Genomic DNA, 16,567 nt, shown 5'->3' on the forward strand with positions numbered 1-16,567 from the left:
GAAAATCCGTTCATTATTAGGGGTTCACATACTTTTTCTTGCCGCTGTATAATGATGGCAGTCTGCAATGGTCATAGCTTGACCACTTCAATACAGACTGTAGTAAAGGCCTCTCAATCTACTTCACCATACTCATCAGCTAGACCTGTTGTCTTCAGCATATATTCATTAAATATAGAGATATATCCATCATCTTTCAGATCCAACCCAAACATACAAATAAACATCTTAGATATTGACTTCAGACCTGACCCACACTTTACTTTTGGAGCTTATTGAAACAAATGTAATATTTAAATAAATGTAACATGCAAGGCTGAAATTTTCCAAAAATTCTGGTATTTGCAACCAAGACATTTGAGGGCTTGGAGCTCTATAAGATCTTCTGAAAATGACATCATTGTAAGAATCTGGAAGATCTGCTGCTTGATGTGACCATGAAGCTTTTCTGTGTGGTTATGTGCTATTTAATGTCACCCTATATATTTGAACATGTATTAAACTTGGACAGTGACCAGAAAGATGTAGAGAGTGAAGCATACTTCTTTACATTCCTTGTACTTTGAATTGAATTTGTGTATAAGGTGATATTTTTAACACACACATTTTTGCACACCTATAATGGAAGTTGTTTTCTTTAATTCAAATAAAGTATTAGATGATATTACATCTGCATTCACTAGTATTTATTTGGTTGAAAACAGCAAGCACATTTATATGTGTGGACATTGTTTAGTTTTTCTCAGATCATTTGTGGTTCAGACATTTAAAAAAATCACTAGCACCTGAAAATGTTGAAATCATGTTAAAACAATGAGCATCTCAATAGATCTGTTCAGTTTAGAGACATTCTCATTGGGTGAAGTGTTTATTGTTTTCTCTTTTATCATTAACCAAAATGATATACTGTACACTGTCAGAAAAAAAAGTACAAAACTGTACCTTTTCTGTCACTGGGGCGGTACCCTTTCTAAAAGTACGGCTTTGCACCTAAGGATTTCATTTTAGTACCTCAGAGGTACATACTGGGACCAAAGAGAGCTTATTAGTACCTCAAAAATACATATTAGTATCTCAAAGGTACATATTAGTACTAAATGTTTACACATCTGTACCTAACGGTCCATACAATTACCTTCTTAAAGGGTGCTGCCCCACTTACAACTAGGGTACATATTTGGACTTTTTTCTAACAATGTAGGTCCTTAAGGTACGGTAATTTACCCAAAATTGTATTCTGTTTTGCATAAAGGTACCAAATTGAAACTTAGGGTACAGCCCCAGTGACAGAAAAGGTACAGTTTTGTACCTTTTTTTCTGACAGTGTATGTGTGATAGATGCAGTGAAAAAATTTGTTCTTTTGGATAAATGAAAGACATTGAGAACTTTCTTGTTCGGTTACAGTAGCTGGTCGCCGGTTCTCCAAACAGGTTTACTAGTAAATGTCTGAGTGATTTAAACCAAATGCACATGTGCATGTCTGTCAAAGAGAGAGAGAGAGAGAGAGAGGCTCTTATTACTTTTCGTCATTCACCATCTGTTTGAAAGACTCACACACACATTCACTCATGTTTGTTGGTCAGTTCAGTCCGGTTGTTCATGAGTTAACATTAACTGATAACTCTCATACAAACAGCAAGTATATGACAAAAATTGTAAAACAAAATCTTCAACTCATTGCAAACATTGGATTTTAGTAAAGCATACACCATAAACAGGTATGTGTGTTTGAACTAGTTAATTTAGGTCACTTGATTCATTAATGGCTTTCCAACTAATGAATGTGTAAATTCAGAACGTAAAGTTTTGTTCTGTAATCTGTCGTGTTGGAAATGTTCATCATCTTTTCCGCTGTAACTCTGTCTGGTGATGGATCCTAATTTTGGAATTCTCTGATAGAGTTTCCAGCTCCCAAATAGAAACTGTGTGTGTGTGCATGAGTTTCATTTACAAACTCATTTAATTCTTTTGACTAATAATACTTTATACCACAAGGGTGTTGAATGCTTTATTCTGATTGGTTGAGAAATTATGATTATTTTATTGTAAAAAGCACACCTGACCTGTCAAATATCTTAAAATCACCACCAGAGCAAAGTCTGTGGTAACCGTCCGCGATATAAGAGGAATTATTGACTTTGTGTTGTACACAGATTTTAGTGCAATATTCATTTTTTTATCCTTAAACAAATGTAATATAACATCTTTAGAGACACTGTGGCAAATCTTTCTTACAGTATTTAGTCACAGTCACCTGTTAGACAGATAAGTGATGGTTTATATTTAAACAGTGACATTGAGACTCCTTTACACACGGATTCCTCTGAAACCTCAATGCTCGTGTGAAGTGTACTCAGATGATCGTCTCTTTATTGTTATATTCATCATCAGTAAAGGTAAAATATAAACTAAATCATAGTCTTACAGTGTATCCACATTATGATGAATAAATAAGATTCTTTATTAGATTTATTTACACTTATAAACTTTTGCTTATGTATTTCTCATATATAACCTCATCTTAATTACTTTTCTCAGTGCAGATCATTTTTGTGGATCATCAGATTCCAACATTCAGAGGAAACATCAGAATAACTTTTATGTCATGTTGAGTTTAGTAGTGAAATGAATTATGTGTTGTGTTTAGGTTGGGACTGACAGCTGAATTCAGGGGCGTCTATGGCTCAATATGATCAGTGAGTGTCTGACAGCTCTGTTCTGTAGATCATGTACCTGTGTGTCGCTTTAGCTAAATGTTGGTTGTTTGCAGATTAGAGGATAAAGACTCACTGGATATTCATGATAACCCACCAGCACCAGACAATGTGGTCAAAGAAGATGACAACACTGTATGTACCATATAACATTACTCTCTGTCTGCCTGCCGTATATCACATATGCACACGTCTGACGGTCTGACCTCTTTAGGTGTATTTTGTGTATGATGAAGAGGTGGAGGAAGAAGAGGCTCCTCCTCCTCCAACCCCTGAGCCTGTAGTCATCATCAATGACAGGCCACACAAATTTAAGGACCACTACTGCAAGAAACCCAAATTTTGTGATGTTTGTGCACGAATGATTGTTCGTAAGTTTACTTTCACACCATTATAATTAATTATACCAATTGTGTGTGTGTGCTCTTGCAGTGATAAATGCGGGACATTGCACTGAAACACATGGGACTTTACAGTGATACATGCGGGATGTTGAAGTGTGGGACATGCAGGATGTTACTGTTAAACATGTGGGACGTTGCAGTGATACATGTGGAGTGCTACAGTGTTACATAATGGGACGTAACAGTGCTATATCTGGGACATTACAGTAATGTGGGGTGATAAAGTGTTACATGCGGGACGTTTCAGTGCTACATGTAGGACGTTACAGTGATACCTGTAGGATGCCAAATGTGCGACGTTACAGTGCTACATGTGGGATGTTACAGTTTACCTGCGAGACGTTACAGTGATACATGTGGGACATAACAGTGATACATTCGTTGGTGTTACAGTGATACATGCAGGATGTTACAGTCCTACAAGTGGCACATTACAGTGATACATGCGGTTACAATACAGTGCTACATGCAGGACGTTAAAGTGCTACATGCGGAAAGTTACAGTGATACGTGGATTGTTACAGTGCTACATGTGGGATGTTACAGTGATGTATGTGGGATGTAACAGTGCTACATACAGGATGTAATAGTGCTACATGCGGGACGTTACAGTGCTACATGCGGGATGTTAAAGTGCTATATACGGGACGTTACAGTGATACCTGTAGGGTGCTACATGTGGATTGTTAAAGTGCTACATGTGGGATGTAACAGTGCTACATACGGGATGTAACAGTGCTACATGCGGGACGTTACAGTGCCTGCGGAACGTTACAGTGCTACATACGGGACGTTACAGTGATACCTGTAGGGTGCTACATGTGGATTGTTACAGTGCTACATGTGGGATGTTACAGTGATGTATGTGGGATGTAACAGTGCTACATACGGGATGTAACAGTGCTACATGCGGGACGTTACAGTGCCTGCGGGGCGTTACAGTGCTACATGCGGGACGTTACAGTGATACCTGTAGGGTGCTACATGTGGATTGTTAAAGTGCTACATGTGGGATGTAACAGTGCTACATACGGGATGTAACAGTGCTACATGCGGGACGTTAAAGTGATACATACGGGACGTTACAGTGATACCTGTTGGGTGCTACATGTGGATTGTTACAGTGCTACATGTGGAATGTTACAGTGATGCATGTGGGATGTAACAGTGATACATACGGGATGTAATAGTGCTATATGCGGGATGTTACAGTGCCTGCGGGACGTTACAGTGCTACATGCGGGACGTTAAAGTGCTACATATGGGACGTTACAGTGATACCTGTAGGGTGCTACATTGTTACAGTGCTACACGTGGGATGTTATAGTGATACATGTGGGATGTAACAGTGATACACACGGGATGTAACAGGGCTACATGCGGGATGTTACAGTGCCTGCGGGACGTTACAGTGCTACATGCGGGACGTTAAAGTGCTACATACGAGACGTTAAAGTGCTACATACGGGACGTTACAGTGATACCTGTAGGGTGCTACATGTGGATTGTTACAGTGCTACATGTGGGATGTTATAGTGATACATGTGGGATGTAACAGTGATACATGTGGGATGTAACAGTGATACATGTGGGATGTAACAGTGATACATACGGGATGTAACAGTGATACATGCAGGATGTTACAGTGCTACATGCGGCACGTTACAGAGATACATGCAGGGTGTTACAGTGCTACCTGCAGGACGTTAAAGTTCTACATGTGGGACATTACAGTGATACATGTAGGGTGCTACAGTGATACATGCGGGACGTTTCAGTGCTACCTGCGGGATGTTACAGTGATACATGCGGGATGTTACAGTTATACTTGTTCATGTGTCATAGCTCAACATTATTTTTACACTAAAAGAATGTTCTGTGTTTTGTCTGATCTGACATTGTGATCAGTCTTTAGTGTGTTGCATACTGTGTCATTTTAATAAGGTTTGTTAGCTACTAACTAAATTGATCAGCAGAAAATATTTTGAACCAAAATTTTGTGATGTTTGTGCACGAATGATTGTTCGTAAGTTTACTTTCACACCATTATAATTAATTATACCAATTGTGTGTGTGTGCTCTTGCAGTGATAAATGCGGGACATTGCACTGAAACACATGGGACTTTACAGTGATACATGCGGGATGTTGAAGTGTGGGACATGCAGGATGTTACTGTTAAACATGTGGGACGTTGCAGTGATACATGTGGAGTGCTACAGTGTTACATAATGGGACGTAACAGTGCTATATCTGGGACATTACAGTAATGTGGGGTGATAAAGTGTTACATGCGGGACGTTTCAGTGCTACATGTAGGACGTTACAGTGATACCTGTAGGATGCCAAATGTGCGACGTTACAGTGCTACATGTGGGATGTTACAGTTTACCTGCGAGACGTTACAGTGATACATGTGGGACATAACAGTGATACATTCGTTGGTGTTACAGTGATACATGCAGGATGTTACAGTCCTACAAGTGGCACATTACAGTGATACATGCGGTTACAATACAGTGCTACATGCAGGACGTTAAAGTGCTACATGCGGAAAGTTACAGTGATACGTGGATTGTTACAGTGCTACATGTGGGATGTTACAGTGATGTATGTGGGATGTAACAGTGCTACATACAGGATGTAATAGTGCTACATGCGGGACGTTACAGTGCTACATGCGGGATGTTAAAGTGCTATATACGGGACGTTACAGTGATACCTGTAGGGTGCTACATGTGGATTGTTAAAGTGCTACATGTGGGATGTAACAGTGCTACATACGGGATGTAACAGTGCTACATGCGGGACGTTACAGTGCCTGCGGAACGTTACAGTGCTACATACGGGACGTTACAGTGATACCTGTAGGGTGCTACATGTGGATTGTTACAGTGCTACATGTGGGATGTTACAGTGATGTATGTGGGATGTAACAGTGCTACATACGGGATGTAACAGTGCTACATGCGGGACGTTACAGTGCCTGCGGGGCGTTACAGTGCTACATGCGGGACGTTACAGTGATACCTGTAGGGTGCTACATGTGGATTGTTAAAGTGCTACATGTGGGATGTAACAGTGCTACATACGGGATGTAACAGTGCTACATGCGGGACGTTAAAGTGATACATACGGGACGTTACAGTGATACCTGTTGGGTGCTACATGTGGATTGTTACAGTGCTACATGTGGAATGTTACAGTGATGCATGTGGGATGTAACAGTGATACATACGGGATGTAAAAGTGCTACATGCTGGCCGTTACAGTGATACATGCAGGATGTTACAGTGCTACATGCGGCATGTTACAGTGATGCATGTGGGATGTAACAGTGATACATACGGGATGTAATAGTGCTATATGCGGGATGTTACAGTGCCTGCGGGACGTTACAGTGCTACATGCGGGACGTTAAAGTGCTACATATGGGACGTTACAGTGATACCTGTAGGGTGCTACATTGTTACAGTGCTACACGTGGGATGTTATAGTGATACATGTGGGATGTAACAGTGATACACACGGGATGTAACAGGGCTACATGCGGGATGTTACAGTGCCTGCGGGACGTTACAGTGCTACATGCGGGACGTTAAAGTGCTACATACGAGACGTTAAAGTGCTACATACGGGACGTTACAGTGATACCTGTAGGGTGCTACATGTGGATTGTTACAGTGCTACATGTGGGATGTTATAGTGATACATGTGGGATGTAACAGTGATACATGTGGGATGTAACAGTGATACATGTGGGATGTAACAGTGATACATACGGGATGTAACAGTGATACATGCAGGATGTTACAGTGCTACATGCGGCACGTTACAGAGATACATGCAGGGTGTTACAGTGCTACCTGCAGGACGTTAAAGTTCTACATGTGGGACATTACAGTGATACATGTAGGGTGCTACAGTGATACATGCGGGACGTTTCAGTGCTACCTGCGGGATGTTACAGTGATACATGCGGGATGTTACAGTTATACTTGTTCATGTGTCATAGCTCAACATTATTTTTACACTAAAAGAATGTTCTGTGTTTTGTCTGATCTGACATTGTGATCAGTCTTTAGTGTGTTGCATACTGTGTCATTTTAATAAGGTTTGTTAGCTACTAACTAAATTGATCAGCAGAAAATATTTTGTTTATTAACTGATCTTTCTTTTTTCAGTCAATAATAAATTTGCCTTGCGCTGCAAAAACTGCAAGACAAACATTCACCACTCGTGTCAGTCGTATGTCCAGTTCCAGAGATGCTTCGGAAAAATAGTAAGATGACAGCACAGTCTTAATCATATATTGCGTTGAATGGTACGGGTGGAGAAGGAATACAGATCATTTAATTTTCACTTCAGTTTTGTATTATCTGAATAATATGTTGTGAGCAAACAATCATTTTCACAACAATCACGAGGAGGTCATATGGCATGACCATGAGATCATATGGAGACAGAATGACATCCTCTTGAAATTGGCCAAACAAACTAAAATTCATCAAGGTTTTTTTTTTGTAAAATTCTTAATGATAATAAACACTTGTCATAATAGAAAATTAAAAAGAAATTTGTGTCTACATATGGCTTTGTTTTATTCAACGTATGATCTTATAGCCATCGTGTCACACCATAATATTTGGTTACCTCAATAGAGTACTGTGCAAAAGTCTTAGGACCATTAGATGTGTTGTTTTGTAATGGTATAGTGAACATATATATGATATGATATTTAACTATTTATCTTTATTCTCTTTACTAAAATACAACCAAATTACAGAAAAGGTGTATGTAAAACTGTATAAAAGTATAAGCTGAAGTGTTAAGTCTTTTGAGTTAACTCCCCTTACATTGAGCAATAGGCGACAATTGCAGGATCTCTTAAACCGAAATGAAATTATTTCTAATTCTAATCGAATGACTTCAGGACTTCAGTTTTCTTAAAAAAAGCTCAAGATGTGTTTCGTGCTAAGAGAAGTCAACATGAAATACTGACTGATGCCTGAAAAAGACATTTAGTTCTGAAAATTGATTTTTAATTTTGTGTACATATTGTTCTGCTTGTATCTTAATAAAAAAATGTGGATGGACATTAAAACTTTGCTAAAACAACAAAGCTGGTGATGGTGGCCTAAGACTTTGCACAGTACTGTACAGTATGTTAAGGATTAAATGAATGAGATCTGTCTGGTGTCAGGCACTGGACATTGGAAACCTGCAGTAATATCTTTACATATCTTCTCAGCCTCCTGGGTTTAGACGGGCGTATAGCTCTCCTCTCTATGATCAAGAGATCAATAACCCAGGTGAGTTGGACTCTGTATCTGATATGAAGACAATAACAATGAGGCTTATAGAAACTAAAGTGCTCGTGTTTAGGTCAGCAGAACCGAACGGACCCGGTTTTCGACACACTGAGAGTGGGCGTCATCATGGCCAATAAAGAGAGGAAGAAAGGATCAGAAGACAAGAAGAATGTAAGTTTCTCTTTATCATCAAACATCTCAGAAGATCTTGAAGAACCTCAGGCCTTATGAATGTGATTCTGTTCTATAGATGATGATGATGATGATGGAAGAGGAGGAAGCCCAACAGCCAAAAGAGGATGCAGAGGTGGTTGAAGGTGAGTTTTATAACACCCCAGGCACCCCAGGAAAAATGTTGGGCTGTTTTTAACTCATGCTGGGTAAATATTGAAAAGAAAACACAGCTGGGTTGTAATAAATAGTTTTTAAAGGATTCAAGTGTTACACACATAAGGATGAATCATTTTCACCTCACGCACGTTTTTGATTGGAATACACTGAAATACATCACCTCTGGTCAGGGAATTGCATGCTGTAGTCGCACACGGATTTGGGTTATCAAACAGCACTGTGCATGACTCTGCAACAGGGAACACTAGCCTAATATAAGCACGAACTTGAACACAACATTTAAACTACAATGAAAGATGTAAACGAAGCTATATAGTAAAACATGTTTTTAGAAGATACATTTTAAAACAAACAGAGAAAAGCAATAGGCTATACATATAAGGAAAAGGGAATGACGCCATGAAAATTATTAAAAAAATACTACTACAGGAAACACTGTTATTGCAGATAGAAATGGGAATATGTCAATATGTAAGTTGTGGTTGAGATGTGGCTGCTCAGTGATCTGATCTTGTACAGTGGTATGTAGATGTAGGCTATTGTGTTTAAGATATTTTTAGCAGGTAACAGCTGAGCTGTGTTTCATTTGACTCATGTATTCAATTAAAACATGTCACCAGTAAATAACTGGTAATCTTACAAACTCTCTTACTGGTAAATTGGCAGCACTGATTTACCAAAAACCATGATCTGTTAACTGCAATTTACCAGTAAAGACTGTATGTGTGAAAGGGACTAATGTATGTGTCCCTTGTCAATCAAGTTCACAAACCTAAAAAGACTGACAGTCTATAGGCCACAGGGGTGTCAAAATCCAGGAGTGATTTTCTGTTTTAATATTAACGACACAGAGAGCAGCAGATTTAATTAGGATACTGTTACTTTAAGATCCAATATAATCATATGACTGTATACATTCAGTTGAAGGATAATTCCGGTATTTAACACTTTGAGTCTCATGGTTTGTTTTGGATGAACTACAGTGATGGACACTGAAATTTTGACAATGGGTTGTGTCTTGAGTTTTTGACCCGTGTAGAAGCGTCTCTTGACTGCTTCAGAATGGAAGTCAATGACCATGCACAAACATGTCATTAAAACAACACTTAACGTACATTTTCAAAACTGTGCTACTCACCGAGTGGTTCGTGGTGTTCGTTGATGATTAAAAACAAATATATCGGCGCAATGTATGATTTCAATCCGTGTTATTTGCTATAGTGGAACAATTTTTTCAGATACCTCACAACCGCGTATATACTTCCGCTCTATATTTGAGTCTGAAGTGTTAGCACACTCCCGACCACTTGATGGCGACAACCACTTTACCATACAAGGACACTGAACGGAACTCGGTGTCTAGCGTATAAACAATGAGTCTTCCAAGAGAAGTCAATGGAATTTTACAAAATGCCAAATTTCGGTGTCCATCACTGTAGTTCACTTAAAATGGTTCCCCTATGATTACGAGCTACTTTTAGTGCTATTAAGCATCGTTTGTTTTTAGAGTGTAGGAAGCCGTGACGTGCACCCTCTTTGGCTCATTGAAGACCACTCTTGCCGCTGTATTCTGGATCATCTGTAGAGGTTTGGTTGTGCAGGCTGGGAGTCCGGCCGGTGCATTGCAATAGTCCAGTCTGGACAGGACAAGAGCCTGGACTAGGACTTGCTTAGCATGCTCATTTAGGAAAGGTTTAATTTTCCTAATATTGTAGAGGATGTATCTATAGTATAAGAGCGGGAGGTGCTGGCAACATGCTTCGAGAAGCTAAGCTGATCATCAATGACCACTCACAGGTTTCTTGCTGTCCTGGAAGGTGTAATGGTCAAAGAACCCAGCTGAATGGGAAGGTTGTGATGAATCTCGGGGTAAGACGATATGACAAGCAATTCCATCTTTGCAAGGTTCAGCTGGAAATGGTGATCCTTTATCCAGAGTGAGATGTCACTCAGGCATGCTGAGATGCAGGCAGAAACTGTGGGATCATCAGGGTGGAACCACAAGTGGAGTCGTGTGTCAGCTGCAAAGCCGTGGTAGGACAAGCTATGTTTCCGAATGACAGAACCCAGGGATGTCACGTATACAGAAAAGAGCAGTGGTCCAAGCACTGAGCCTTGCAACTGAGCCTTCCTTCAGTTACTGCAACCTGTAAATCAATGTTGGCAGCATACATGCGTCTGTTTTAAAGCCAGCTTCTGCACCTGAAGCACACCACAAGGACTCAACTTTTTTGATCGACCATTGCGAGTTCTGTTGAAACAGTCTTGGAAAACCTCTGTATGACCCTGGCTACTGTACTGTTAATCAGTTTTAGTTTGTTATTGATCTTTTAGCATTGGCCATCTTTTTGGAGAGCAACAATTTTTAATTCTCAAATCCTCAGAGAGTTTTTTGCCATGAGGTGTCATGTTCAACATCCAGTGGTCAGTATGACAGAATCGTACTCAAAGCACCAAAATTTTGAAAGCAAACCTCCATTGTGCATTACTGATAACAACCTGCTGCATATACATTATCCCTTGCATAACACCAATCTAGTTTTACATGTCTTCCATGCTCTCTTATGAAACAACAGTGCCAGGCAACAGCCAGACGATGTCAGTCATCTCACTTGATAAACACTAATGCTAAAACAACAAGAACGTTTCCACCTATTCACAGACAGTTCAATGTTTGGCAGTAACCCACTTCCATCTTGCCAAACGTTTCCTAAAACTGATAAGGGTTCAGTTTTCACCACTTGGACATGAACCATTATGAGAAGGTCTGAGAGCAGGACATGACAGCACATATTTTTGGGGTATGAGATGACAGTTTACTGTATCAGCCTTAGTAAAATAATGCATTTGCACAACAAACCAAAAGCTAATATACAACTGAAGTGCTGACGACGTCATTATAGTTTGATTTATCTTACAAGATTTATTTATATGCATTGCTTTTCTAGTGTCCAATCACAGAATTGTCTGTTGAATGCATGAATGTAATGGTGTTTAAATAAGTCACTGGTACAGAAGAGTTTCTAACACTTTATTTTAACAGTCCACTTTAGATTTTAGACTTCTTCTTAACTAGTACACTGACTGCTTAATATTTGATACTTTATTGTGATGATCCCTCAACAGACATTCAACTTGACTAGAAATATTTTTGCAATAACTTATTTTAACACATCCCTAACCATAAAAATCTACAAAAAAATCTCTTTTTTTGGACCAAGTCTAAAATTTCTGGTTTTGTTTTATTTTGAAAGATTATTTGGGGGATACTTGCAAAAATGTCAATGTGGTGTAACCAGTCTGTGTCAATTGGTGTAACTCTTTTTTTAAAATAAAAATAAAAATATATATTCATAAAAATGTGTAATAAAATTTAATCATCTAGTTTAATGTAATATGATTTTTTACATAATTTGTCAAAGATTATTTAAAAAACTGTTTTCAGGACATTTATAACAAAAACGCATTAAAAATGAACATTAAGAAATAACAAATAAAATTATATTTTAAAATGTTTTTTTTTTTTTTTTTTTTTTTTTGAGGATTACGCTTACATGCCATCAAGGTGGATAAAATATTTACTATTTCTCATTCTTAACCGCAATACAATTGGCGGTTACACCATTTGACATTTTCAGGTCTATTCAGTCAAAAATGGTGCATTATACGAATTTTTTATTGCAGAAAATCAACATAAATATATTATGTGCATTAAAATAAACCTGATGCATGCTTTTAAAACAAGTTTAAAAAAAATAGTTTTGAATTTCTCATCGTTTTTGTCATTGACTCAGCTGGGCAAAACATTTTTCATCTATTCTATTCATTGACATCAATCGTGATTGACACCTGCTTGTCCCTTTACAATGAGCCACACAATTACTTTTTAACACCTTTAATCTTTCCATGATTTGAAGGAGAGATGTTGAATGAACACATTCTGTCTTCTCTGGTTAGGAAAGCAAGATGGAGATAAGAAAGATAAGACAGCTGCAGATGATAAGGTAAGAAACTCCTGCAGTACAGGATTCATGTTGAAGTGCTGCATTCATCTTCTCATCATCACAGACAATGAAGGTTTTTAAGATGCATGACAGCAGTGTTTAGACTTTAGACTTACTGCTGTACATTTTCACTACAGTAACTCTTTATTGTCATCGACATCAGAACACATAACATTACACAGCACCTTTTTTATTTCTTCATAATACTGCTTTAGTTTTGTGGATGCACACATGAGCTATGTTACTATTCACAGTTTGTATTAAATACACCACATTAAAAACATTTTTATGTCCTGACAAAAAATGTATAGTTTAAAAGTGAATCAATTGATAAGCATTATTTAATGCTCAGTTTATGTGAGGTTGACTGTTTGTGGTTAACTATAACTGGTTAAGTGACTGTGTTTGATGATTGTAGAATAAGAAGCAGCAGCAGACGTTTAGTCAGTCTCATTATTATCTGGCTTTATATCGATTTAAAGCCATTGAGAAAGATGACCTGGACTTCCAGTAAGTCTATCTTTTCATTTTGTTTATTTATTGTATACATAAGCATAAGCCTCATAAATGATTTGAGTTTATAGATTTGATTTCTATATGTGGTCAGATGATGCTGAATGTAAATGTTTGTGTTTTAGTCCAGGTGATCGTATTACAGTTCTGGATGATTCGAATGAGGAGTGGTGGAGGGTGAGTTACATTCATACTCCAATAAACACCAATAAACCCTAATCCAGATATTATTCCGATTATGTGCACTTGTTTTCATATGGTCTTATTTACCAGCCAGAAACTCTGGATTTTCTTTAAGTCTTGAGTTTCTGAGTTGGGTGTGTAAGTCACCAAATCCAACCTTATTATTTTTATCACCTCTAAAACATCTCAACTCCTAATATTGATAAATAGGACTAAACCTCAGGTATACAAATATGAAAGGAAAATAATGTTAATACTATTCATCAAAATGAATAGCTATGATTTGAACTAAGGTCATTTTCTGGTTATTTATTTTGCTTGTTATCAGAAATAATCTCCTCTAGAGGAACTCAGTTGTTATTGATTTCTGATGTCCACCGGAAGTTGAGTTTGGGCCACCAAAGTCATTTGTTTATGTTGTTGCTACTAAAATCGTCTATAAAAAGCATTGTGTTTCAAGGATGTGCTCATTACTGTACTGTAAAAGTCATGTGCACGTATGCGTGTGTGTTTGTTATAGGGTAAGATTGGTGAGAAGACGGGTTACTTACCCATGACGTACATCATCAGAGTTCGTGTAGGAGAGCGCACCTATAAAGTGACACGCTCTTTTGTGGGAAACAGAGAGATGGGCCAGATCACACTGAAGAAAGATCAGGTCAGACAGAAAACTATAATACAAAGTCTGTCCTTTACATGGATGTTGAAAACAATACAGCACACAGAACGGGAAAATACTTGACAGCTCATTCAGTGTAAATATCTGCTCCTCATCTTTAGATTGTGGTGAAGAAAGGAGAAGAAGTGAATGGATATCTGAAGGTCAGCACCGGCCGTAAACTGGGCTTCTTCCCAGCTGATCTGTTAGAGGAGATCTGAGTGAACCATTGAGAATGAAAGAGTTCACAGAGAACAAAAGAAAAAATACCTGCGTCCCAGTTCACATAATGTACTTTCCGTCCTGACTAGTATTCAAATACCAAATTATGTTAAAATGTGGATCATTAAAATATTGCAGTGTCAAATTGCAATTAATAAAGTATGAATATTATACATAAGAAACAACATTTGCATAACAAAACATAGACATTTTAGTGCATTGTTGTTGAATTGGGATGTAGTGAATGACATCTATGCTATATATGACTCACTTTTACCAAAATGATGCCCTATGCAAAATCATATAAATATATTTTAGGACCTGATCTGTGATCTGCACACTGTGTTGAAATGTTTCAGATCTTAAAGCAACTCTATGTAGTTTTTTTACCTTTAAATAATGTCTCTAAAATTATTTCAGTGATAGAACAACTTTTAACTGGACAAATTGTACTGTTGCTGCCACCTGAGCAGCCTCCTAGCTGCTACAAGCACACTCTGAAAGTGGCGGTGGAGGGTAGGAAACACAGCCCCGCCCCTCCCCCTGCCTGCAGAAGAGTGTCTGATACCAGGCACTGTTGCGCTTTTAACCACATGGGGGAGCTGTAAGTCATTTTTACATGGAAACTACATAGTGTTGCTTTAAAGCTTTGCTCCATCTATCAGCTCATCATAAGAAACTTCAACATCTGTTTGCATGTGTAAGAGAATGAAATCCTAGCTTCATTTCTTACTACAATTGATCAAAACCTATAGTCATGATCAGTTTATTTGATAACGATTATCTGTAATGGATTAAATGTGTGCAATGTGTGCTTTACAAATATCCCAGTATTATATTTTGCATGTGTTTGATTTGAAAAGCTGTGCACTTGTTCTGCTTCTTATCTGCTGCCAATAATTGAACGTCACAGCACATTTGGAATTACAATGTTTTTAAAAATGTTCACGTTAAATAAAACTATTTGTCAAATAAAACTATTTGTCAAATAAAAGTTTATTTTTTATGTCTGTGTATGCATGATAAATGAGACAAACCTGCAGAAGAGAGTGTTTGACTGATAAATAAGCAAGCAATCACGGCAATTATTATTGATATGTATTTAGTTAACACGATACTTGCTGCTTTATAAGCCTTAAACATATCAGATCTTACTGTTCATAACCCTACTCACCTCTTATCTAGTACACCTCTTAAAACACACCTTTCCTGATCCAAACAAACACAGCCTGCTTTAGCTCAATAAATAAAGCATTGTGTTTGTTAAAAACAGAGGCAATAAAAAGAAAAGAAAAAAGAAAAAGCTACAAAAAAGTAATCTGAAACATAACATCTTGTTTAGATCTGAAGTGTAGCTATTATAAACGTGACTGCGCATAATGGTGCATACTCACAGATGCGATCAGAGTAACACTTGAAACTGGGATTTATGCTCACACTTTAACAATGAATATTAGCTGTTTATACAGCTCAGCCAATAATGTTTTGATTATTTAGAACAGTGCTTCCCAATCCCGGTCCTCGAGCACCCCCTCCCATAAAGGTTTAGATGTTCCCTTATTTAAAACAACTAATCAGCCTCCTTCTAAAATGGTTAACATGTCTCCCTAGCAAGCTGATAAGTTAAATCAGGTGTGTTAAGTAAGGAGACTTCTAAAACTTACAGCTAAGTTTACTTCAATATTTTTAATGTAAATTTTATCTATTACGACAAACTAAAATTGTTGGAATCTCTAGAATACATATTTTAATACGTGATATATCAAATAAATAATTGATTCATTTATGAAAAGAGTCTGCCTCAAAACATTTATATCCTGCTAAATGTCACTGTCCCGCGAGCAGCAGTCCCGCGTTTAGGCTATTTTAATGTTTTTCATGTGAATTCTTATCTAATCTTGACAAACTATATATCATTTGAAAGCTCTAAGAGTGTTGTCATTTATCATCACCATTTTGCGAAACGAATGACATAGTGAGAGGCATTTTCTAAAATGCTTGTTCACAGGTGAGCCCATGTTGTTATTATATATTTGTAACACGAATACCCTATTCTAAAGCTAAACAATCTTGGTCATCTGATGATAGAAATAATGTAGTGACAGTTTTTTGTTACATGCCCCCCCATAGGAATGCATATTATTTAATATATATACCGCTATATCCTATACTGCACATCTAAAAAATTTTTGACAAACTATACATC

General features: G+C 37.8%; 1 protein-coding gene across 3 annotated transcripts; it reads left to right on the plus strand.

Moving 5' to 3' along the window:
* The first annotated feature begins 1,554 nt into the window (after nucleotides 1-1,554).
* stac3 (SH3 and cysteine rich domain 3) lies at nucleotides 1,555-15,330 on the plus strand. Of its 3 annotated transcripts, XM_065293121.1 has the most exons (14): nucleotides 1,555-1,719; nucleotides 2,540-2,572; nucleotides 2,647-2,697; nucleotides 2,772-2,850; nucleotides 2,930-3,086; nucleotides 7,303-7,400; nucleotides 8,370-8,430; nucleotides 8,504-8,601; nucleotides 8,681-8,747; nucleotides 12,739-12,785; nucleotides 13,204-13,295; nucleotides 13,424-13,475; nucleotides 14,002-14,139; nucleotides 14,262-15,330. In XM_065293121.1, the coding sequence occupies exons 3-14, from the start codon at nucleotides 2,681-2,683 to the stop codon at nucleotides 14,358-14,360; spliced, it is 1,005 nt and encodes a 334-aa protein (XP_065149193.1). In that variant the 5' UTR covers nucleotides 1,555-1,719; nucleotides 2,540-2,572; nucleotides 2,647-2,680; the 3' UTR covers nucleotides 14,361-15,330. The 3 variants fall into 3 exon arrangements, with proteins under 3 accessions (XP_065149193.1, XP_065149192.1, XP_065149195.1); XM_065293120.1 differs by lacking the exon at nucleotides 2,540-2,572 and having other exon boundaries at nucleotides 2,649-2,697; XM_065293123.1 differs by lacking the exons at nucleotides 1,555-1,719; nucleotides 2,540-2,572; nucleotides 2,647-2,697; nucleotides 2,772-2,850; nucleotides 2,930-3,086 and adding an exon at nucleotides 5,117-5,145.
* Nucleotides 15,331-16,567: the final 1,237 nt, after the last annotated feature.

Source organism: Paramisgurnus dabryanus, chromosome 15 (assembly GCF_030506205.2).
Source record: "Paramisgurnus dabryanus chromosome 15, PD_genome_1.1, whole genome shotgun sequence".
In the NCBI taxonomy this organism is placed as follows: domain Eukaryota; kingdom Metazoa; phylum Chordata; class Actinopteri; order Cypriniformes; family Cobitidae; genus Paramisgurnus; species Paramisgurnus dabryanus.

Coding starts and splice junctions, on each gene's coding strand:
- stac3 (XM_065293121.1), top strand. Junction 8,431..8,503: donor TCAAGAGATCAATAACCCAG/GTGAGTTGGACT, acceptor GCTCGTGTTTAG/GTCAGCAGAACCGAACGGAC. Junction 14,140..14,261: donor TCACACTGAAGAAAGATCAG/GTCAGACAGAAA, acceptor CCTCATCTTTAG/ATTGTGGTGAAGAAAGGAGA.